Source organism: Triticum aestivum, chromosome 6B, assembly GCF_018294505.1.
Source record: "Triticum aestivum cultivar Chinese Spring chromosome 6B, IWGSC CS RefSeq v2.1, whole genome shotgun sequence".
Taxonomy (NCBI): domain Eukaryota; kingdom Viridiplantae; phylum Streptophyta; class Magnoliopsida; order Poales; family Poaceae; genus Triticum; species Triticum aestivum.
The window spans coordinates 130,271,098-130,297,613 of record NC_057810.1 but is presented as its reverse complement, the minus strand read 5'-3'; the positions used below and the strand labels follow the sequence as shown (position 1 = coordinate 130,297,613).

General features: G+C 42.5%; 1 protein-coding gene across 1 annotated transcript; it reads right to left on the bottom strand.

Moving 5' to 3' along the window:
• Positions 1-2,245: 2,245 nt before the first annotated feature.
• LOC123133746 (geranylgeranyl pyrophosphate synthase 7, chloroplastic-like) lies at positions 2,246-3,595 on the bottom strand. The gene has a single exon (XM_044553158.1). It carries the CDS (start codon positions 3,537-3,539, stop codon positions 2,472-2,474), a length of 1,068 nt encoding a protein of 355 aa, XP_044409093.1. The 5' UTR covers positions 3,540-3,595; the 3' UTR covers positions 2,246-2,471.
• Positions 3,596-26,516: the final 22,921 nt, after the last annotated feature.

Here is a 26,516-nt window from a genome sequence, read left to right as displayed (position 1 = left end):
AAATGTTCTCGAATCAAAAACATTTTCATGATTTAAAGAATGTTCAACATTTTTGAAAAATTGTTTAGGATGTCAAAATAATGATCATTTGTTTTGAAAAATGTTCACAATTTCGAAAAAATGTTCATGAATGCTCACAATTTCCGAAAAATGTTCACGATTTAGGCAAAAATGTTCACGATTTTCAAAATTATTTGTGAGTTTTAAAAATATTCATGGTTTTAAATTTTGAAATTTGATGAACATTTTTCCAATCTGATGAACAAAAAAGGAATTTTAAGAATATTTTTTGAATTGGTGAGCATTTTTACACATTGATGAACATTTTCTGAATTTTATACAAAAAAATGTTCACGAATTTGGTAAGAAAATAAAAAAATAAAAAAAATAAAATTTGAATTTGATGAACCAATTTTGAAATCGATGAACAAATTTTGAATGTGGTGAAATTTTTTTCAAATCGATGATGAACAAATTTTGAAAATTGATAAACAAATTATGAATTTTGTGAACAAATTTTGAAATCAATGAACAAATTTCGAATCTGATGAACATTTTTTGAATTCAATGAAGAATATTTTAAATCAATGAACAAAAATCGAATTTGATAAACATGTTTTGAATTTGATTAACCTATTTTGAATTTTGATGAAACATTTTTTCAACCCGATGAAGAAAAAAAGAATTTTACGGACATTTTATAAATCATTGAGCGTTTTTACACATTGATGAACATATTTTTATTTTGCTACAAAAATGTTCACGGATTTGGAAAGAAAAATAAAAATAAAATTAAAAAGGTAAAAAGAAAAGAAAAAATGAAAAAGAAAGAAAAAGAACTCAAGAAAAAAATGAAAAAAAAGATAAATGGTATATGGACCGGCCCATACGAACGCCCAGCATGCCATGGGGTGCGCGACAGGTCGCTCGGCGGCGCCTATGCACCATATAGGAACCCCGACCACGCTGCTAATGAGCGACACAGGTGCCAAGCATGTGGGCCGATGCGGTGTAAACCATCTACACTCCCTAAGCCTCCGACCAAATGGGCCCACCAGTCACCCATGTCCGTATCAAAATCATGTACGTCGACGAAAATCGTTTTTTTAAGCTTCCAATCTATTCCTTCTCAATCATCGTAGTACAACAAACTACAAATAAAAATTACCACGTGAGACATGTGATAAGCAATCCAAACAATTTCAAGAAAAAGCATAGATATACAAATTACATTCAGATCTATAGACCACCTAGCAACGATTATAATCATTGAAGCGAGCCGAAAGCGCGCCGTCGTCATTGCACCTTCCTCGCCGAAGCCGGGCAAAACTTATCACAGTAGACAATCGAAAGTCGTCGTGCTAAGACTCCATAGGACCAGCGCACCATAACAACAACCGACACCGCTGAAGAGTAGCGTAGATCGAAAGAATCCAACTTGAAGACACACGAATGTAGACAACTACGAAAAGATCCATGCGAATCCACCAAGAACAGATCCGCCAGAAACACACCTCCACACGCACACCAACAATACTAGAGGCGTTACCGGGACGGGGACTAGACGGGAAGAACCTTGGTCCATCTTCAGGGAGCCGCAGTCGTCTTGTCTCTTGAGTAGGACACAAACCTTAACAAAACATAAAGGAACATCTAAAGACGGAGCCCTTGCTTCGGCAAAGGCTGAAATCCACCGCGTCGTCATGGCCTTAACGAGGCGGACCGGCGGCGAAGCTGGCGGGAGACAGAGAAACCTAGCCTTTTCTTGGGGAATGAGGCATACACCCTCAATCGACCCTGGGAACTCTAATCCTAGAGAGCTTAGAGGCTGTTTGGATTACGCCTGTGTTGGCCCTGCCAACCACGGACACGCCAATTAATTGGCGACCGATTTCGCCGCCTGCATCTGGCGAAAACATTGGCATGAAACTGAATTAGCAAAGCTAGGAAGGGTTGGGCGCACCAATTATTTGGTGGCCAACCAAACGCTCGCGTTGGACAGGTCAACATCAACTTTTTGGCAGGGCATCTCAGGGCATCGATCCAAACATGCCCTTAAGTTAAAGATTTGATCGAGCTTAATGAGATACTTCACGCTCCAGACTCAATATTGGTGTTCGTATTTTTCTAGATTTATTTCAGTCCTTCTGTGTGTATAGTGGGAGGAGACATTCGTCGATTATGAAAGGCGTCTATGACAAATTCGTCAATTTCAAGATGAAATGTCGGTTCAATCTCGGAGGTGCTTATAGGGATAGTGTGTGAGTGCGTGCATTCATAGGGGTGAGTGTTGATGTGCCGACTCAGTCTCTCAAAGATGCTCATAGGGATGGAGTGTGAGTGCGTGTGTTCATAAATGTGAGTGTATACTCGTGTACGTGACCGGCTTCGATAGTGCTGTGTTCAAAGAAAACTGGACAGTGGCACAAGCATTTTTTTTACAACCATTGTGATAATTTTGCACTAATTAATCAGTGCTGCCGGTACGCAATGAAGCGCGCGAGGTGACGCAGAGGCTGTGTACGAGCAGCGTCGAAGCGGTCTAGCTCTGCCTCGGCGCTCGCCACAAGCTCGGCGGCGTACGCGCGCGCCCCGTCCACGCCCATCAGCTTCGGGTACGTGGCCTTGTCGGTGGCCAAGTCCTTCCCTGCCGTCTTCCCCAGCTGCTCGGACGTGAGGGTCACGTCCAGCACGTCGTCCACCACCTGGAACAGCAGGCCGACGTAACGCGCGTACCGCCGGATGCCCTCGACCTCCTCATCGGCTCCTCCGGCGACGATGGCGCCGCACACCGCCGCGGCCTCCAGGAGCCGCGCCGTCTTGTGCACGTGGATGTACTCCAGCGTGGCAAGGCCGACGTCGGCGCCCTCGCTGGCAAGGTCCACGACCTGCCCCGCCGCGAGCCCACCCGCGCCCACGGCGCCCGCGAGCTCCGCCACGGCGCGGAGCGCGCGGTCGGCCGGCACGCCGCGCTCCGCGCAGCCCCGGGCGAGGTGCTCGAACGCGAGCGCCAGGAGCGCGTCCCCCGCGAGCAGCGCGGTGCTGACGCCGAAGGCGACGTGGTTGGTGGGGCGGCCGCGCCGGAGGTCGTCGTCGTCCATGCAGGGGAGGTCATCGTGGACGAGCGACATGGCGTGGACCATCTCGACGGCGCAGGCGACGGGCTCGGCGGCGGCCTCGTCGCCGCCCACCAGCGCGCACGCGGCGAGCGCGAGCATGGGGCGCACCCGCTTGCCGCCGGCGAGGAGCGAGTAGCGCATGGACTCGAGGAGGCGCTCGGGGTGCCCGGGCGGCAGCGCGCGGTCGAGCGCCTCGTTCACGGTCGCCGCCTTGGACGCCATGTACCGCTCGAGGCTGAAGGGCTCCTCGTCCTGCAACACGGTGGTGGTGGTGGTGCTCGTCGGAGCCGTCACGGCGCACCGTGCGAGGCCGGGAGTGGAATGCCTGGCATGAAGTGAAGTGCTTCTCGGAGGACTATGGAGCTTGAGATTGGGCAGTGGCGTCGCATGGTGGAGGAGAAATGGCGCGACCTTGGCCATCGGGGCAAGCGGCAAGCGTGCGTGCGTGTGAGTGTGACTGGGAGCCGGGGCAGAGGATGCGTACTCGTGGATATCTGCTATAAATAGTGTTGTTTATTGAGCATTTTGGCTGAGATCAGATTAAATTATATGGTTCCGGTGACTGGAGGATCTTCCGAGAGAAGATGCCTCGTTTCTTCCTCACTCATGATTTGTACGGTTTCTCATTGTACTCTTCGTCCTACTACTTAATTGCCTATGGTTCACATCACGTCAGCGAATTAAGATGCCATCTGGAGGAACCTATGGAACAGACTTGATATTCGCTCGGGGGCAGTCCTGGAACCATGTGACTGATCTTGCGAGCTTTGTCTCTTTCCGGAGCCTGGGACGTCCGGAATCTGATCTGTGAATCGTGGATGCCAAGAATGTGATCCTACCACACCTACGTGGAAACCGGACCACCGAGGTCCGAGGGAGAAAATACTTTGAGCATGACCGCCGCCAGGAACCGCACCCTGCGTAGCGCCCTACTTCTCGTTGCCGGCGCCGGCTTTGAGCTCATCTCCTTCCGCTGAGTCGACTGGTTCCCCCGCTAGGAGGGGGGGGGGGGGGGGGGGGGTGTTAATTAGATGATTTGCCACACTTTACTTTTCAATTTGATCATCTCCGCTACGGCGCCCTAGGGTTCCCGTCTGTCAGGAAATCAAACCTGCGCGCTTTGGTGCTCCTTGTTCAGTTCTCGCGCGCCGTAGCTGCCTTGTGCTTCCGCCACGTCTCTGGCCGGCGAGGCGTCCGCTCCTCCTCCTCCTCCGGCGGAACTCGGGTTGGTCAGTCATGGCCGAGGGCCCGAGGGGCACCGCCACGTGCTGCAAGGCCGCCACGTTCTCGTGTCCTTCATCAGGTGGCAGTGGCACACCTAATCTGTTACTCGGTTGCTTTGCTTGCAGCTGTTCTTGTATTGGGATCTCCATTCTTTCCTGTGAAGGGATAATTGTAACCCTGTTGCTGGTTCATTCTTACCCATGTTTTTTGGAACAAAATGAAGAGCATGGAAATCAAATCTATAGCCAAGGTTTCCAAATTCTACGGAATTCGCAAACAAGGTGTTAAAGGATTGGCAGCTTTTTTTTTCCAAAAAGGATCAGATCTATTATAAAGATTCACCGAAAGTGCAAAGCACCTTAAACATAATAAAAAGTAAATAAGCACTGAACGACCATTGCCGCCGCCAGAACGAGCCGTCGATGCGCCACTTAACATTCGAACGGTCTCAACCATGACATTATTCCAGGTTTTTGGGGATGATGATTAAGAAACATTGTTTGTGATTAAAGTTGGGCTGGTGGCGGCGAGTCTGCTTATACGACACGCATTAATACTGGATTCCCTATTTGCCGCACGTTAAGGCAACCAGTCGCCGAAACAGAGTGAGCAATTGGGCTTGGCCATTTTAGCGGTAGGCAAAGCCCTTTTCGTTCCAGTGTTGAGAAGGTTCCAACCCAAGATTTTACTGGTTTAGAGAACCTTCTAGATGGTTCCTGAACCAGTTATTTTCATTTGCTAGTTCTTTTTGGTTTTTTCTGTTTCTGTTTTTTCTTCTCTCTTTACACAAATTCATAAATTTAAAAAATGTTCAAGTTATTGTTTGGAAATTTGTAAAAGTTAGTTATTTTAAAATTTGTTTACAAATTCAAAAAATTATTTGGATTTTCCAAAAAATGTTTGTTCTTTCAATAATTCTTTGGAAAGTCAAACAATATTGTCATTGTCCAAGAAATTTTAAAAATACAAAAATGCTTGCGTCTCAAAATTTGTTTAAATGTTTGCTCTCCAAAATATATTCGAATTTTTATGTTAACAGGTCAAAAAAATGTTCCCAACTTCATAAAATCTTCGGAATTTCTAAAAATATATTTTTTAAAGAATGTTCAGAAATTTCAAAAATTGTTCGTTTTCTTAAAAAGTGTTCCAAATTTCTAAAATTGTTCAATTTTTGCAAAAAGTTGTCTGAGTTATAAAAAAGTTCACAAACTTAAAAAAACATGTTCTACAAAATGTTCACTTATTCGGCCCCCGCGCAGGCGACTCAGGTGGCGGCGGCGGCCGTCCTTCTTCCTCCCTCAAACCTTCTTTCTCCCGCTGATGACGTCGGCCGGAGCCGCTAGGGCAAAACTCTTACCGGGGGGCATGCAGGCAGAGATGAAGTCACAGGACAACAGCTAAGCTAGCTAGCTAGCGGGATATGGATGCAGGTATGTTTCTGTTGAGGATTATTGATTAGGTGTTTGTTTAGCTATACATTTGTCGGAAGGGGAATCGATTACTGGGGAACCTATTAACTGGTTGAAAGAACTAGCTAAATCAATTGATCTTGTAACATATTGGCTCAGAAATATCACTCATTATGAAGGCACTACACTCAGCGTTGCTTCCTGTACCCGAGAGGGTCTGTGCAGTGTCATTGTTTTATAGTTGAGTTCTTCACATTCAAGAGATAAACGAGTATTGTATTGGAATAAATGGACATCCTCCTCTAGGTTTGCTTAGGATTACTGGTGGGAGCATGTTGCTAAATCTAATTATGATATATGCTTCGAGCTTGTGTTTTTCCTCTCGTCTGCCTTGGTAAGCCCAACTTTGAGGCAATTTGTAGATTTCTTGATACGGATGTTGTTTATATATCATGCAAATGCCAAGTAACAGTATATTGACATAGATGTTGCCTTTTTTATCAATAAACAATTTTTTTGTGATTGCAAGCCAATTGTTCTTTGAACTATACGCAATACTTGTTGAATACTATATATATCAGTTTGCTTAATAGATTTTAGTATTCTGCTCTTTTTTTGCTTTGCTTTCGGTTATTGGATTAAAAGGAACCTTAGTTAGTGCAAGAAAAAAAATCATTTATCTCTGTGAAAAATAGTACCTACATTTTTCTATGCGTATTTCGGAGAACTCCCTTTCTCTGAAACTAAAAGCACTTCGTTGCTGCATGGTGAAGTAGTAATAGCATTTTGTTCCAGCAAGATCTGGGGTTCAATTCAACCGAACTACTGATCGGTATGCCGTCTACGTTGGTGTCTATTAGACTATTACCATGAACAAGATTTGCATAACATCCTTTTTTAGCATCTACAGGTGGTTGGCGCCTTTGCTTTGCTGCTATTGGTACACATGTCTAAAGTGATTAATTGATTTAGTAGGTACATGTGGTTGATGCATACTAAGTTAGGGCAGAAAATGTTAGCAACCACTAGGTTAGTGCTAGTAGTATCTCAGTCGAAGGCAAGTTGTAGCAGTGCAACCAGAAAAAGCCTATGAGTTTGTAAGAGAAGCATACAAGTAGTAAAAGTGACAAGAAAAGACTAGGTTAGTATATTTTGCTGCAATTCTTTCCAAAATATAATCTGTCTTGGAAACCAAAACATCCGCCAGTCATCCATTCATTAGTACCAAAATCCCATCTCACCATCGTTTCCACCAAAATAGCGAAAAGGAAGTCTGAGCCATCCGACATAATAATCTACACGCTTAATTTCCCACTAACAAGTTGTCACTACCAATTTAGAAGGATGCCAGCTTTGTTGCATGCAACTCAATAGGTAGATACTAATATACAAGGGAAGAAGAAAGTTGCAAACCAAATATGTTGGGTTCATTTAGTTCTGAATCCTTGTCCTGAGAAATGTGCCATAAGAGTGGCGGTAGTCAAGTAGCTTTAGAAATTAGCGAATGCCATCAGCTTGATCCTGCTCAATAATCAAGGGGAACAAATGGTTTTCCTAACAAAAGAGAAGAGTGGTCTGAACAAATGCCTGTTTAACAAATGACCTCATCTGACTGGTGCATTGTAGGAAATACAAACACAAAAGAGAAGAGTGGTCTAAACAAATGCCCGGATAACAAATGACCTCATCTGGCTCTGGTGCAGGGCAGGAAAAACAAACACAAAATATAAGAGTGATCTAAACAAATGCCTGGTTAACAAATGACCTGTTCTGACTCTGCGGTAGGGCAGGAAAAACAAATGCAAAAGAGAAGAGTAGTCTGAAACCCAAGAATCAACACCAACACCCAATGTCTGAATTTTTCAAACCAAATGTACTACTATATTTCAAAGTGCATGCAACGGCCATCAGACCTAAAACTCGTACCCATTCAACTTTGTTGCATCTGTTCTAAAATAATTAGCTGAGGCGTTATAATATGAGTCTACAACAAACATTTGGCTAGTAAGTACCTGTGTACTTGTGAACATCAAACACCCAGCTTGAACTTGGTTGTAATTCCAAACAAACACAAGAGACTAGCTAGTTTGAACCCTGCAAACCAAATTGTGTACCATACTTAATTTAGAACCCCCAGACACTATCTTGAAAATGATGTCACGGTAAACAGAGTCTTAGAGTCACCCCAAGCACCAACACCAAAATCAGCAGCAACACATTTTACTCTATGAGTGAGTTATACAAAGAACACTGCCATAGCTAAGTTGTGTTTCACACCACATTTCCTTTTGAAATAATCTAGCTAGTAATAATTCCATAGGAAAGATCCACCAAAAAACCACATAATAGAAGGTGCGGCCATGGGGTGATCGTAGGGCCGCGCCACTGTGCATGTTGCGATTCTTACCAAAGCATTATGCTGTCGAAATTTTCGTCAAAATTCTGTCCGACTTGTCAAAAGTTTGGTCTTGTTTGTAAGGAAACAAAAAGATTAGGGTGCTTTATGCAAATTTTTATAGACTTGTTTGTAAGGAAACAAAAAGATTAGGGTGCTTTCTGCAAAATGTTAGGGACTTGGTTACAAGATTTTGTTATTTGCGCATACAAAAAAGAAATTTTACATTGTCGGAAGGATAGAAAAGGAATTAATTCGTTGAAAAGGAGAGAGAGAGAGAGGGGAAGGGAGATCAGGGGAAAATGGGAGAGAACCTAGTACAGGGCGGTGTGCTAAGGCGGCGCCGGACCTCCACTAACACAGTACCAATCAGACGGCCCGGAGTGGAGTAATCTGGTGCCGTGCCGGTCGGGTGAGAGCTAGAGAGAGTCCCGGGTGAGAGCTAGAGCTAGTGGTTCAAACACAATCGCACAATCCAGTTTTCACACTAGTTAATAGGTTTGGACAAACTTTTTTCATGAAAAAACCGAAAACCCTCCAGAAAACAAACTCCACTATTTAAAAAAAACAAATAACAAAACAAGAAAGGAAAAACTGCTGCCTGAATGCACGGTTGTGTTTCTTTTTACCTTTTTTGTCTTGCGAAAGCATTTTTTTTACCTTTTTTCTCATGAAAACAAAAATCGTGATGTAAGAAAAATCTCAATTTAAAAAATTATCACATTTTTCGAAATATGTTTAGAAATTTAGAATGAAATTCATGTTTTCAAAACATGTTCAGAATTTTATAATTTGTTCTTTATCAAAATTTCTAAAGTTATTCAAAAAATTTCAAACATTCGTTCAGGTTATCTATTTTTTTCTTCAGAAACTTTGGAAAAAGTTGTGTTCTCAAAAATGTCTATTTTTTTATTAAAAGTCATGTTTTGAACGCGTGCTACAATAAAATCTTGCGCTGCAGTGCCCATAAATCTTTGAGGGGCGAAGAACATAAGTTATGCATGAACTTGGAGAAATATTTGATATTCAAACTTAATAATTAGGCGTATACTAAAAAGTTTTGCTACAGTGGGGAGGGGGGGGGGGGGGGGGGGGGGGGGGTGGGCACTCCATTTGCAAGCTGCTGAAATTATTTTGCTCAATCATCACTGGTTGCGCGCTTCTAGCCGAGTCGCAGAAGAACCACGTCGATCATCTCCCGGCACCAGGCGGCACGGGCATCTACCGCCCGACCGAGTCGGCATGGCCTGTCGCCTGCACTATGAAAGCCACGAGCTTGAAGCCGAATTGAGGATCAACATCACGACCGTTGCCACCACAAGAACCCCCAAGACAGCCTGGTCGATGATCTCAAAAATCTTCTGCAACCACATGACTATGTTTAAAATACAAATGTTCAGATAATTTTAAAATTGTTCATGGTTTTCAAAAATATTTGAAATTTGTTTTTTTTATTTTCAATAATTTGTGCTCAAATGTTGAAACTTTTTGTATTTTAAATCGTCTTAACTTTTTAAAGCTTGACTAGCAAGATGCCTGTGCGTTGCACGGAACATCAAGATGCATTTGTATGAATAGTTTATCTTGTGGGAGAAAAGGATGAACGAGGGAAGACCTTATCTTCAAATGTGGAGAAGAGTGCGGGTAAATTCTCATAGTTACCTTCCTATCCGTTAGATATAGATCGGATGACCTATATTGCAGATGGCAGGCACACCATCTGTTGGGGAACGTAGTAATTTCAAGAATTATCCTACGCACACGCAAGATCATGGTGATGCATAGCAACGAGAGGGGAGAGTGTCGTCCACATACCCTCGTAGACCGTAAGCGGAAGCGTTATGACAACGCGGTTGATGTAGTCGTACGTCTTCACGATCGACCGATCCAAGTACGGAACGTACAACACCTCCGCGATCTGCACACGTTCAGCTTGATGACGTCCCACAAACTCACAATCTAGTAGAGCTTCGAGGGAGAGTTCCTTCAGCACGACGGCGTGATGACGGTGTTGATGAAGCTACCGACGCAGGGCTTCGCCTAAGCACCGCTACGATATGACCGAGGTGGATTATGGTGGAGGGGGGCACCGCACACGGCTAAAGATCAATGATCAACTTGTGTGTCTTGGGGTGCCCCCCGCCCCCGTATATAAAGGAGCCAGGGGGGGGGAGGCGGTCGGCCAGGAGGAGGGCGCGCCAAGGGGGTAGTCCTACTCCCGCCGGGAGTAGGACTCCTCCTTTCCTAGTAGGAGTAGGAGAAGGGGGAAGGGGGAGAGAGGGGGGTAGGAAAGGGGGGCGCCCCCCTCCTTGTCCAATTCAGACTAGAGGGGGAGGGGGCACGCGGCCCTGCCTTGGCCGCCCTCCTCTTCTCCATTAGGGCCCAATAGGCCCATTATACTCCCCGGGAGGTTCCGGTAACCCCCCGGTACTCCGGTATATGCCCAAACTTGTCCGAAACACTTCCGAAGTCTAAACATAGTCATCCAATATATTGATCTTTATGTCTCGACCATTTCAAGACTCCTCGTCATGTCCGTGATCATATTCGGGACTCCGAACTACCTTCGGTACATCAAAACACATAAACTCATAATACCGATCGTCACCGAATGTTAAGCGTGCGGACCCTACGGGTTCGAGAACTATGTAGACATGACTGATACACGTCTCCGGTCAATAACCAATAGCAGAACCTGGATGCTCATATTGGCTCCTACATATTCTACGAAGATCTTTATCGGTCAAACCACATAACAACATACGTTGTTCCCTTTGTCATCGGTATGTTACTTGCCCGAGATTTGATCGTCGGTATCTCAATACCTAGCTCAATCTCGTTACTGACAAGTCTCTTTACTCGTTCTGTAATACATCATCCCATAACTAAATCATTAGTCACATTGCTTGCAAGGCATATAGTGATGTGCATTACCGAGAGGGCCCAGAGATACCTCTCCGATAATCAGAGTGACAAATCCTAATCTCGATCTATGCCAACTCAACAAGTACCATCGGAAACACCTGTAGAGCACCTTTATAATCACCCAGTTACATTGTGACATTTGATAGCACACAAAGTGTTCATCCGGTAATCGGGAGTTGCATAATCTCATAGCCATAGGAACATGCATAAGTCATGAAGGAAGCAATAATAGTAAACTAAAACGATCAAGTGCTAAGCAAACAAAATGGGTCAAGTCAATCACATCATTCTCCTAATGATGTGATCCCGTTTATCAAATGACAACTCATGTCAATGGTTAGGAAACCTTAACCATCTTTGATTAATGAGCTAGTCAAGTAGAGGCATACTAGTGACACTATTTGTCTATGTATTCACACATGTATTATGTTTCCGGTTAATACAATTCTAGCATGAATAATAAACATTTATCATGAAATAAGGAAATAAATAATAACTTTATTATTGCCTCTAGGGCATATTTCCTTCAGTCTCCCACTTGCACTAGAGTCAATAATATAGATTACACATTAATGATTCTAACACCCATGGAGTCTTGGTGCTGATCATGTTTTGCTCGTGAGAGTCTTAGTCAATGGGTCTGCAACATTCAGATCCGTATGTATCTTGCTAATCTCTATGTCTCCCACCTGGAGTTGGTCACGGATGGAACTGAAGCGTCTCTTGATGTGCTTGGTTCTCTTGTGAAATTTGGATTCCTTTGCCAAGGCAATTGCACCAGTATTGTCACAAAAGATTTTCATTGTACCTGATGCACTAGGTATGACACCTAGATCGGATATGAACTCCTTCATCCAGACTCCTTCATTTGCTGCTTCCGAAGCAGCTATGTACTCCGCTTCACACGTAGATCTCCACGACGCTTTGTTTATAACTGCACCAACTGACAGCTCCGCCGTTCAATATAAACACGTTTCCGGTTTGCGATTTAGAATCGTCCGGATCAGTGTCAAAGCTTGCATCGACGTAACCATTTACGACGAGCTCTTTGTCACCTCCATAAATGAGAAACATATCCTTAGTCCTTTTCAGGTACTTCAAGATGTTCTTGACCGCTGTCTAGTGATCCACTCCTGGATTACTTTGGTACCTCCCTCCTAAACTAATAGCAAGGCCGACGTCTAGGTCTGGTACACAACATTGCATACATCATAGAGCCTATGGCTGAAGCATAGGGAACATTTATCATTTTTCTCTCTATCTTCTACAGTGGTCGGGCATTGAGTCTGACTCAACTTCACACCTTGTAACACAGGCAAGAACCCTTTCTTTGCTTGATCCATTTTTAACTTTTTCAAAACTTTGTCAAGGTATGTGCTTTGTGAAATTCCAACTAAACGTCTTCATCTATCTCTATAGATCTTGATGCCCAATATGTAAGCAGCTTCACCAAGGTCTTTCATTGAAAAACTCTTATTCAAGTATCCTTTTATGCTATCCAGAAATTATATATCATTTCCAATCAACAATATGTCATCCACATATAGTATTAGAAATGCTATAGAGCTGCCACTCACTTTCTTGTAAATACATGCTTCTCCAAAAGTCTGTATAAAACCATATGCTTTGATCACACTATCAAAGCGTTTATTCCAACTCCGAGAGGCTTGCACCAGTCCATAAATGGGTCGCTGGAGCTTGCACACTTTGTTAGCACCTTTCGGATCAACAAAACCTTTTGGTTGCATCATATACAACCCTTCTTCCAGAAATCCATTCAGGAATGCAGTTTTGACATCCATTTGCCAAATTTCATAATCATAAAATATGGCAATTGCTAACATGATTCGGACAGACTTAAGCATCGCTACGGGTGAGAAAGTCTCATCATAGTCAACCCCTTGAACTTGTCCAAAACCTTTCGCAACAAGTCGAGGTTTGTAAACAGTAACATTACCGTCAGTGTCAGTCTTCTTCTTGAAGATCCATTTATTCTCGATGGCTTGCCGATCATCGGGCAAGTCAACCAAAGTCCACACTTTGTTCTCATACATGGATCCCATCTCAGATTTCATGACCTCAAGCCATTTTGCAGAATCTGGGCTTATCATCGCTTGCTCATAGTTCGTAGGTTCGCCATGGTCAAGTAACATGACCTCCAAAATAGGATTACCGTACCACTCTGGTGTGGATCTTACTCTGGTTAACCTACGAGGTTCGGTAGTAACTTGATCTGAAGTTTCATGATCAATATCATTAGCTTCCTCACTAATTGGTGCAGGCGTCACAGGAACCGATTTCTGTGATGAACTACTTTCCAATAAGGGAGCAGGTACAATTACCTCATCAAGTTCTATTTTCCTCCCACTCACTTTCTTCGAGAGAAACTCCTTCTCTAGAAAGGATCCAAATTTAGCAAAAAATGTCTTGCCTTCGGATCTGTGATAGAAGGTGTACCCAACAGTCTCCTTTGGGTATCCTATGAAGACACATTTCTCCGATTTGGGTTCGAGCTTATCAGGTTGAAGCTTTTTCACATAAGCATCGCAACCCCAAACTTTAAGAAACGACAACTTTGGTTTCTTGCCAAACCATAGTTCATAAGGCGGTGTCTCAACGGATTTTGATGGTGCCCTATTTAACGTGAATGCAGCCGTCTCTAAAGCATAACCCCAAAATGATAGCGGTAAATCAGTAAGAGACATCATAGATTGCACCATATCTAGTAAAGTACGATTACGGCGTTCGGACACACCATTATGCTGTGGTGTTCCGGGTGGCGTGAGTTGCGAAACTATTCTGCATTGTTTCAAATGAAGACCAAACTCATAACTCAAATATTCTCCTCCATGATCAGATCGTAGAAACTTTATTTTCTTGTTACGATGATTTTCCACTTCACTCTGAAATTCTTTGAATTTTCAAATGTTTCAAACTTATGTTTCATTAAGTAGATATACCATATCTTCTCAAATCATCTATGAAGGTGAGAAAATAACGATACCCGCCGCGAGCCTCAATATTCATCGGACCACATACATCAGTATGTATGATCTCCAACAAATCTGTTGCTCGCTCCATTGTTCCGGAGAACGACGGTTTAGTCATCTTGCCCATGAGGCATGGTTCGCAAGTACCAAGTGATTCATAATCAAGTGATTCCAAAAGTCCATCAATATGGAGTTTCTTCATGCTCTTTACACCAATATGACCTAAACGACAGTGCCACAAATAAGTTTCTCTATCATTATCAACTCTGCATCTTTTGGTTTCACTATTATGAATATGTGTATCACTACTATCGAGATTTAATATAAATAGACCACTCTTCAAGGGTGCATGACCATAAAAGATATTACTCATATAAATGGAACAACCATTATTCTCTGATTTAAATGAATAACCATCTCGCATCAAACAAGATCTAGATATAATGTTCATGCTCAACGCTGGCAACAAATAACAATTATTCAGGTCTAAAACTAATCCCGAAGGTAGATGTAGAGGTAGTGTGCCGACCGCGATCACATCAACTTTGGAACCATTTCCCACGCGCATCGTCACCTCATCCTTAGCCAATCTTTGCTTAATTCGTAGTCCCTGTTTCAAGTTGCAAATATTAGCAATATAACTAGTATCAAATACCCAGGTGCTACTGCGAGCATTAGTAAGGTACACATCAATAACATGTATATCACATATACCTTTGTTCACCTTGCCATCCTTCTTATCCGCCAAATACTTGGGGCAGTTCCGCTTCCAGTGGCCAGTCCCTTTGCAATAGAAGCACTCAGTCTCAGGCTTAGGTCCAGACTTGGGTTTCTTCTCCTGAGAGGCAACTTGCTTGCCGTTCTTCTTGAAGTTCCCCTTCTTCTTCCCTTTACCCTTTTTCTTGAAACTGGTAGTCTTGTTGACCATCAACACTTGATGTTCCTTCTTGATTTCTACCTCCGCAACCTTTAGCATTGCGAAGAGCTCGGGAATAGTCTTGTTCATCCCTTGCATATTATAGTTCATCACGAAGCTCTTGTAGCTTGGTGGCAGTGATTGAAGAATTCTGTCAATGACACTATCATCAGGAAGATTAACTCCCAGTTGAATCAAGTGATTATTATACCCAGACATTTTGAGTATATGTTCACTAACAGAACTATTCTCCTCCATCTTGCAGCTATAGAACTTATTGGAGACTTCATATCTCTCAATCCGGGCATTTGCTTGAAATATTAACTTCAACTCCTGGAACATCTCATATGCTCCATGACGTTCAAAACATCGTTGAAGTCCCAATTCTAAGTGAAGGAAATATGCCCTAGAGGCAATAATAAATTTATTATTTATTTCCTTATTTCATGATAAATGTTTATTATTCATGCGAGAATTGTATTAACCGGAAACATAATACATGTGTGAATACATAGACAAACAGAGTGTCACTAGTATGCCTCTACTTGACTAGCTCGTGAATCAAAGATGGTTAAGTTTCCTAACCATAGACATGAGTTGTCATTTTATTAACGGGATCACATTAATGATGTGGTTGACTTGACCCATTCCATTAGCTTAGCACTTGATCGTTTAGTATGTTGCTATTGCTTTCTTCATGACTTATACATGTTCCTATAACTATGAGATTATGCAACTCCAGTTTACCGGAGGAACACTTTGTGTGCTACCAAACGTCACAACATAAGTGGGTGATTATAACGGAGCTCTACAGGTGTCTGCAAAGGTACATGTTGAGTTGGCATATTTCGAGATTAGGTTTTGTCACTCCGATTATCGAAGAGGTATCTCTGGGCCCTCTCGGTAATGCACATCACTATAAGCCCTGCAAGCAATGTAACTAATGAGTTAGTTATGGAATGATGCATTACGTAACGAGTAAAGAGACTTGCCGGTAACGAGATTGAACTAGGTATTGGGATACCGACGATCAAATCTCGGGCAAGTAACATACCGATGACAAAGGGAACAACGTATGTTGTTATGCGGTTTGACCGATAAAGATCTTCGTAGAATATGTAGGAGCCAATGTGAGCATCCAGGTTCCGCTATTGGTTATTGACCGGAATCGTGTTTCGGTCATGTCTACATAGTTCTCGAACCCGTAGGGTCCACACGCTTAAGGTTTCGTTGACAGTTTTATTATGAGTTTATGAGTTTTGATGTACCGAAGGTTGTTTGGAGTCCCGGATGTGATCACGGACATGACGAGGAGTCTCGGAATGGTCGAGACATAAAGATCGATATATTGGATGACTATATTTGGACACCGAAAAGGTTTCAGGTGAGGTTGGGACAATACCGGAGCTCCGGGAGGTTACCGGACCCCCCCGGGAGGTATATGGGCCTTATTGGGCCTTAGTGGAAAGGAGGGGAGAGGAGAAAAGGAGGGGGCGCGCTCCCCAAGCCCAATCCGAATTGGGAGGGGGGCCGACCCCCCTTTCCTTCCTCCCTCCCTCCTCTTCCTTCCATCTCCCTCTCCTAATAGGAAAGGGGGGAATCCTACTCCCGGTGGGGGTTGGACTCCCCCCTTAGGGCGCGCCACCCCCTTGGCCGGCCCCCTCATCCACTCCTTTATATACGGGGGAGGGGGACACCCCATAGAAACAACAATCGATCCCTTGGATCTCTTAGCCGTGTGCGGTGCCCCCCTCCACCATAGTCCACCTCGATAATATCGTAGCGGTGCTTAGGCGAAGCCCTGTGACGGTAGAACATGAAGATCGTCACCACGCCGTCATGCTAACAGAACTCTCCCTCGACACTCGGCTGGATCGGAGTTCGAGGGACGTCATTGAGCTGAACGTGTGCTAGAACTCGGAGGTGTCGTAGTTTCGGTGCTTGATTGGTCGGGCCGTGAAGACGTACGACTACATCAACCGCGTTGTTCTAACGCTTCCTCTTTCGGTCTACAAGGGTATGTGGACACACTCTCCCCTCTCATTGCTATGCATCACCATGATCTTGCGTGTGCGTAGGATTTTTTTTGAAATTACTACGTTCCCCAACAGTGGCATCCAAGTCTGGTTTTATGCGTTGATGTTATATGCACGAGTAGAACACAAGTGAGTTGTGGGTGATACAAGTCATACTGCTTACCAGCATGTCATACTTTGGTTCGGCGGTATTGTTGGATGAAGCAGCCTGGACTGACATTACGCGTACGCTTACGCGAGACTGGTTCTACCGACGCGCTTTGCACACAGGTGGCTGGCAGGTGTCAGTTTCTCCAACTTTAGTTGAACCGAGTGTGGCTACGCCCGGTCCTTGAGAAGGTTAAAACAACACTAACTTGACGAACTATCGTTTTGGTTTTGATGCGTAGGTAAGAACGGTTCTTGCTCACCCCGTAGCAGCCACGTAAAACTTGCAACAGCAAAGTAGAGGATGTCTAACTTGTTTTTGCAGGGCATGTTGTGATGTGATATGGTCAAGACGTGATGAGATATAAGTTGTTGTATGAGATGATCATGTTTTGTTGAAGTTATCGGCAACTGGCAGAAGCCTTATGGTTGTCTCTTTATTGCATAAGATGCAAGCGCCAAATAATTGCTTTACTTTATCGCTATGCAACAGCAATAGTTGCAAGAGCAATAGTTGGCGAGACGACCATGTGACGACACATTGATATAGATCAAGATGATGGAGATCATGGTGTCATGCCGGTGATGATGGAGATCATGAAGATGCTTTGGAGATGGAGATCAAAGGCACAAGATGGTGATGGCCATATCATGTCACATATTTTTGATTGCATATGATGTTTATCTTTTATACATCTTATCTTGCTTTGATTGACGGTAGCATTATAAGATGATCCCTCACTAAATTATCAAAGTATAAGTGTTCTCCCTGAGTATGCACCGTTGCAAAAGTTCTTCGTGCTGAGACACCACGTGATGATCGGGTGTGATAGGCTCTACGTTCAAATACAACGGGTGCAAAACAGTTGCACACGCGGAATACTCAGGTTAAACTTGACGAGCCTAGCATATAACAGATATGGCCTCGGAATACGGAGAGCGAAAGGTTGAGCGTGAATCATATAGTAGATATGATCAACATAGTGATGTTCACCATTGAAACTACTCCATCTCACATGATGATCGGACATGGTTTAGTTGATTTGGATCACGTGATCACTTAGAGGATTAGAGGGATGTCTATCTAAGTGGGAGTTCTTAAGTAATATGATTAACTGAACTTAAATTTATCATGAACTTAGTCCTGGTAGTATTTTGCAAATTATGTTATGGATCAATAGCTCGTGTTGTTGCTTTCATATGTTAATTTTGATATGTTCCTAGAGAAAAACTATGTTGAAAAATGTTAGTAGCAATGATGCGGACTTGGTCCGTGATCTAAGGTTTATCCTCATTGCTGCACAGAAGAATTATGTCCTTGATGCACCGCTAGGTGACAAACCTATTGCAGGAGAAGATACAGACGTTATGAACGTTTGGCTACCTCAATATGATGACGACTTGACAGTTTTGTGCACCATGCTTTATGGCTTAGAACCGGGACTACAAAAAACGTTTTTGAAACGTCACGGAACATATGAGATGTTCCATGAGATGAAATTGGTATTTCAGACTCATGCCCGTGTCAAGAGGTATGAGACATCTGACAAATACTTCGCCTAAAAGATGGAGGAGAATTGCTCAACTAGTGAGCAAGTGCTTAGATTGTCCGAGTACTACAATCACTTGAATCAAGTGGGAGTTAATCCTCCAGATAAGATAGTGATTGGCAGAGTTCTCTAGTCACCATCACCAAGTTAGTTGAACTTCGTGATGAACTATAATGCAAGGGATGACGAAAATGATTCCCGATCTCTTCGTGATGCTGAAATTGACGAAGGTAGAAATCAAGAAAGATCATCAAGTGTTGATGATTGATAAAGACCACTAGTTTCAAGAAAAGGGCAAAGGAAAAGAAAGGGAACTTCAAGTAGAATGGCTAGCAAGTTGTCACTCCCATGAAGAAGCCCAAAGCTGAACCAAAGCCTAAAACTGAGTGCTTACACTGCAAAGGAAATGGTCACTGGAAACGGAAATACCCTGAATATTTGTTGGATAAAAGGGATGGCAGAGTGAACAAGGGTATGTTAGATATACATGTTATTGATGTGTACCTTACTAGTGTTTATAGTAGCCCCTGAGTATTTGATACTTGTTCGGTTGCTAAAAATTAGTGACTCGAAATAGGAGTTACAGAATAAACAAAGACTAGTTGAGGGTGAAGTGACGATGTGTATTGGAAGTGGTTCCAAGATTGATATGATCATCATTGCACACTCCCTATACTTTCGGGATTAGTGTTAAACCTAAATAAATGTTATTTGGCGTTTGCGTTGAGCATGAATATGATTTGATCATGTTTATTGCGATACAGTTATTCATTTAAAGTCAAAGAATAATTGTTGTTCTGTTTACATGAATAAAACCTTCGATGGTCATACACCCAATGAAAATAGTTTGTTGGATCTCGATCATAGTAATACACATATTCATAATATTGATGCCAAAAGATGCAAAGTTGATAATGATAATGCAACTTATTTGTGGCACTGCCGTTTGAGTCATATCGGTGTAAAGCGCATGAAGAAACTCCATAAAGATGGACTTTTGGAATCACTTGGTTATGAATCATTTGATGCTTGTGAACCGTGCCTTTTGGGCAAGATGACTTAAAACTCCGTTCTTCGGAACAATGGAACGAAGTACTAACTTGTTGGAAATAATACATACCGATGTATGCAATCCAATGAGTATTGATGCTCGTGGCAAGTATCGTTATTTTTTGACCTTCATAGATGATTTGAGAAGATATACATATATCTACTTAATGAAACACAGGTCTAAAACATTTGAAAAGTTCAAAGAATTTCAGAGTGAAGTGGAGAATCATCGTAACAAGAAAATAAAGTTTCTATGGTCTGATCGTAGAGATGAATATTTGAGCTATGAGTTTGGCCTTCATTTTAAACAATGTGGAATAGTTTCACAGCTCACGCCACATGGAACACCATAGCGTAATGGTGTGTCCGAACGTCGTAACCGCACTTTATTGGATATGGTGCGATCTATGATGTATCTTACCGATTTACCACTATCGTTTTGGGGTTATGCATTAGAGACAGCTGTATTCACTTTAAATAGGGCACCATCAAATTCCGTTGAACGACGCCTTATGAACTGTGGTTTGGCAAGAAACCAAAGTTGTCATTTTTTAAAGTTTGGGGCTGCGATGCTTATGTGAAAAAGTTTCAACCTGATAAGCTCGAACCCAAATCGGAGACGTGCGTCTTCATAGAATACCCAAAGGAAACTATTGGGTACACCTTCTATCACAGATCTGAAGGCAAGATATTCGTTGCTAAGATGGATCCTTTCTAGAGAAGGAGTTTATCTCGAAAGAAGTGAGTGGGAGGAAAGTAGAGCTTGATAAGGTAATTGTACCTTCTCCCGAATTGGAAAGTAGTTCATCGCAGAAATTAGTTCCAGTGATTCCTACACCAATTAGTGAGGAAGCTAATGATGATGATCATGAAACTTTAGATCAAGTTACTATAGAACCTTGTAGGTCTTCCAGAGTACGGTCCGCACCAGAGTGGTACGATAATCTTGTTCTGAAAGTCATGTTACTAGACCATGATAAACCTACAAACTATGAGGAAGCGATGATGAGCCCAGATTTCACGAAATGGTTTGAGGCCATGAAATCTGAGATGGGATCCATGTATGAGAACAAAGTATGGACTTTGATTGACTTGCCCAATGATCGGTGAGTCATTAAGAATAAATGGATCTTCAAGAGGAAGACGAACGCTGATAGTATTATTACTATCTACAAAGCTTGACTTGTAAAAAGTTTTTCGACAAGTTCAAGGTGTTGAATATGATGAGATTTTCTCACTCGTATCGATGCTTAAGTCTGTCCGAATCATGTTAGCAATTGCCACATTTTATGAAATCTGGCAAATGGATGTCAAAAACTGCATTCCTTAATGGATTTATTAAAGAAGAGTTGTATATGATACAACCAGAAGGTTTTGTCAATCCTAAAGGTGCTAACAAATTGTGCACGCTCCAACGATCCATCTATGGACTGGTGCAAGCATCTCGGAGTTGGAATATACGCTTTGATGAGTTGATCAAAGCATATGGTTTTATACAGACTTTTGGAGAAGCCTGTATTTACAAGAAAGTGAGTGGGAGCACTACAACATTTCTGATAAGTATATGTGAATAACATATTGTTGATCGGAAATAATGTAGAATTTTTCTGGAAAGCATAAAAGGATACTTGAATAAGAGTTTTTCGAAGAAAGACCTCGGTGAAGCTGCTTACGCATTGAGCATCAAGATCTATAGAGATAGATCAAGACGCTTGATAAGATTTTTTCAATGAGTACATACCTTGATAAGGTTTTGAAGTAGTTCAAAATGGATCAGTCAAAGAAGGAATTCTTGTCTGTATTACAAGGTGTAAAGTTGAGTAAGACTCAAAACCCGACCATGGCAGAAAATAGAAATAGAATGAAAAGTCATTCCCTATGCCTCAGTCATAGGTTCTATAAAGTATGCTATGCTGTGTACCAGACCTACTGTATACCTTACTCTGAGTTTGGCAAGGGAGTACAATTTTGATCTAAGAGTACATCACTGGACAACGGTCAAGAATATCCTTAGTGAGGACTAAGGAAATATTTCTCGATTATGGAGGTTATAAAAGAGCCCATCGTAAAGAGTTACAACGATGCAAGCTTTTACACCGATCCAGATAACTCTAAGTCTCAATCTGGATACATATGGAAAGTGGGAGCAATTAGCTAGAGTAGCTCTGTGCAGAGCATTGTAGACATAGAATATTTGCAAAATACATACGGTTCTAAATATGACAGACCCGTTGACTAAATTTCTCTCACGAGCAAAACATGATCACACCTTAGTACTCTTTGGGTGTTAATCACATAGTGATGTGAACTAGATTATTGGCTCTAGTAAACCCTTTGGGTCTTGATCACATGACGATGTGAACTATTAGTGTTAAATCACATGGTGATGTGAACTAGATTATTGACTCTAGTGCAAGTGGGAGACTGAAGGAAATATGCCTTAGAGGCAATAATAAAGTTATTATTTATTTCCTTATTTCATGATAAATGTTTATTATTCATGCTAGAATTGTATTAACCAGAAATATAATACATGTGTTAATACATAGACAAACATAGTGTCACTAGTATGCCTCTACTTGACTAGCTCGTTAATCAAAGATGGTTAAGTTTCCTAACCATAGACATGAGTTTTCATTTGATTAACGCGATCACATTAATGATGTGATTGACTTGGCCCATTCCGTTAGCTTAGCACTTGATCATTTAGTATGTTGCATTTGCTTTCTTCATGACTTATACATGTTCCTATAACTATGAGATTATGCAACTCCCATTTACCGGAGGAACACTTTGTGTGCTACCAAACGTCACAATGTAACTGGGTGATTATAAAGGAGCTCTACAGTTGTCTCCAAAGGTACATGTTGAGTTGGCATATTTCGAGATTAGGTTTTGTCACTCCGATTGTCGGAGAGGTATCTCTGGGCCCTCTCGGTAATGCACATCACTATAAGCCTTGCAAGCAATGTAACTAATGAGTAATTTACGGAATGATGAATTACGTAACGAGTAAAGAGACTTGCCGGTAATGAGATTGAAGTAGGTATTGGGATACCGATGATGAAATCTCGGGCAAGTAACATACCGATGACAAAGGGAACAACGTATGTTGTTATGCGGTTTGACCGATAAAGATCTTTGTAGAATGTGTTTCGGTCATGTCTACATAGTTTTCGAACCCGTAGGATCCGCACGCTTAATGTTTCGTTGACGGTTTTATTATGATTTTATGCGTTTTGATGTACCGAAGGTTGTTCGGAGTCCCAGATGTGATCACAGACATGACGAGGAGTCTCAAAATGGTCGAGACATAAATATAGATATATTGGACGAGCATATTTGGACACCGAAAAGGTTCCGAGTGAGATTGGGACAATACCGGAGCTCCGGGAGGTTATCGGAACCCCCCGGGAGGTATATGGGCCTTATTGGGCCTTAGTGGAAAGGAGGGGAGAGGAGCAAAGGAGGGGGCGCCCCCCAAGCCCAATCCGAATTGGGAGGGGGGCCGGCCCTCCTTTCCTTCCTCCCTCCCTCCTCTTCCTTCCCTCTCGCTCCCCTAATAGGAAAGGGGGGAATCCTACTCCCGGTGGGGGTTTGACTCCCCCCTTAGGGCGCGCCACCCCCCTTGGCCGGCCCCCTCCTCCACTCCTTTATATACGGGGGAGGGGGGCACCCCATAGAAACAACAATTGATCCCTTGGATCTCTTAGCCGTGTGCGGTGCCCCCCTCCACCATAGTCCACCTCGATAATATTGTAGCGGTGCTTAGGCTAAGCCCTATGACAGTAGAACATCAAGATCGTCACCATGCTGTCGTGCTGACGGAACTCTCTCTCGACACTCGGCTGGATCGAAGTTCGAGGGATGTCATCGAGCTGAACGTGTGCTAGAACTCGAAGGTGCCGTAGTTTCGGTGCTTGATCGGTCGGGCCGTGAAGACGTATGACTACATCAACTGCATTATTCTAACACTTCCGCTTTCGGTCTACGAGGGTACGTGGACACACTCTCCCCTCTCGCTGCTATGCATCACCATGATCTTGTGTGTGTGTAGGAATTTTTTTGAAATTACTACGTTCCCCAACACGAGTGCCTCCAACTAACAACAACCCTGGGGGAGTTTTGTTTAATTATTTTGATTTGCTTTGATCTTTTTGGATCATGGGACTGGGCATCCCGGTTACCGACCCTTTCTCGTGAATGAGGAGCGGAGTCCACTCCTCTTGAGAATAACCCACCTAGCATGGAAGATATAGACAGCCCTAGTTGAAACATGAGCTGCTCGAGTATACAAAACATAATTTCATTTGAAGGTTTGGAGTTTGGCACATACAAATTTACTTGGAACGGCAGGTAGACACCGTATATAGGAAGGTATGGTGGACTCATATGGAACAACTTTGGGGTTTATGGAGTTTGGATGTACAAGAAGTATTCCCACTTAGTACAGGTGAAGGCTAGCAAAATACTGTGAAGCGACCAACTGAGAGAGTGACATCAGTCATGAACATGCATTAAAATTAATTCACACCGAGTACAAGCATGAGTAGGATATAATCTACCATGAACATAAATATCATGAAGGCTATGTTGATTTTTTTCAACTACATGCGTGAACATGTGCCAAGTCGAGTCACTCAATTCATTCAAAGGAGGATACCATCCCATCATACCACATCACAATCATTTTAATAGCATGTCGGCACGCAAGGTAAACCATTATAACTCATAGCTAATCAAGCATGGCACAAGCAACTATAATCTCTAAATGTCATTGCAAATATGTTTACTTCATAATAAGCTGAATCAGGAATGATGAACTCATCATATTTACAAAAACAAGAGAGGTCGAGTTCATACTAGCTTTTCTCATCTCAATCAGTCGATCATATATCATCATTATTGCCTTTCACTTGCACGACCGAATGATGTGTATAATAATAACAGTGCACGCGCATTGGACTAAGCTGGAATCTGCAAGCATTCAACTCAAGAGAGAAGACAAAGTAATACGGGCTCTAAGTTAAATAAACAATCATGCATATGAGAGCCACTAAACATTTTCAATATGGTCTTCTACTCTCGACCCCCAAAGGAAAGAAAAGAAAATAAAACTATTTAGACGGGAAAGCTCCCAACAAGCAAGAAGAAGAACGAGAAATCTTTTTGGGTTTTCATTTTAAGTCTACTACAAGCATGGAAATTAAACTAACTAATTTTTTGGTTTTTCTTAAGGTTTATAAAACACACAAGAAGAAAGCTAGAAAAAGAAAATTAAACTAGCATGGATAATAGAATGAAAGAGTATGAGCACCGACAGCTAGAATAGTGTGTGAACATGAATGTAAAGTCGGTGAGAAATACGTACTCCCCCAAGCTTAGGCTTTTGGCCTAAGTTGGTCTACTGCCAAGGATAGCCTGGCTGATATCCATAGTTATAACTGGGGTCATACTGAGATGCAGCAGCAAATGCCTCCTGAGCTGCGGCATGTTGGCGAGCCGCCTCCACTCTCCCCTCGTGTTCAGCTGCCTCCTCCCTGGTAACAACATATCTTCGTTTTGCCTGGTAATCAAAAAAGGAAAGGAGCAGGGAGAGTAACATGGACAGAGCTACGCCTGTCAAAGATTAGTCGATACTGGAGGAATTGTTCGTTCCTCAAAAGAAAACAATGTTTGACCATCGCGTCGTAATCTAAATAAGCAGGAGGCAACACCATATCCCCTTGTCGTGGGGCTATACCAAGATAATTAGCTACACGGGTCGCATAAATCCCTCCAAATAAATCTCCAGACATACCATTATTATGCAACCTATGTGCAACTATTGCCCCTAAGTTGTAATCTTTATTACCTAACACAGCACTCTTTTGGACACAAAGATCAGGGACACACATATGACACGCTTCATCTTTACCATTAATGCATCTACCAATGAAGAGAGCAAAATAATGTATAGCAGGAAAATGAATGCTCCCTATGGTAGCTTGTGCTATATCCCTAGATTCTCCCACAGTAATACTAGCAAGAAAGTCTTTATATTCAGATTTGTGGGGGTCATTAACATTGCCCCACTGCGGGAGTTTGCAAGCAGTTGTAAAATCTTCTAAGTCCATGGTATAAGATTTATCATAAATATCAAACAGGACACTCTAAGAATTATGTGAACATTTATATTTAAACCTTTTCACAAATGAATCAGTCAATTGATAGTACTTAGGACACTTATCTTGTAAGAAGTCCTCAAGATCGGCATTACACACATATGCGTCAAATTCATCCTTAATGCCTGCATTGACCATAAAATCGTCTGATGGCCACTCACAAGCTCCCACTTCTGCGTCCCTCGGTGGTTCATCGTCTTGCTCACGCATAGCACGCCTGGGTCCTTTCTTTATTGAAGAACCACTTTGGTACATTCTCCTAGACATAGTTCTTTTTCTGAAAAATTTCTGAAATTTTAGTAACTTCAAAATAAAATTGAATAAAACTAAATAAGATTGGTAATAACTACTCCTACAAGTGCCTAGAGCCTATATCATGCATTAGAATTACTTGGGACCTCATACATTTGACATGCAAGCTCAAGAACAGGGTCACCTATGCAACAAAAATTTGCAATGAATAAAGCATTAGAACAAAAACTAATTGGACCAATGGAGGAGTCACATACCAAGCAACAATCTCCCAAAGCAGTTTTGTGAATGGAGCTTTGAGCAAGGAGGTCGAAAATCGCAGCAAGATGAGCTAGAACT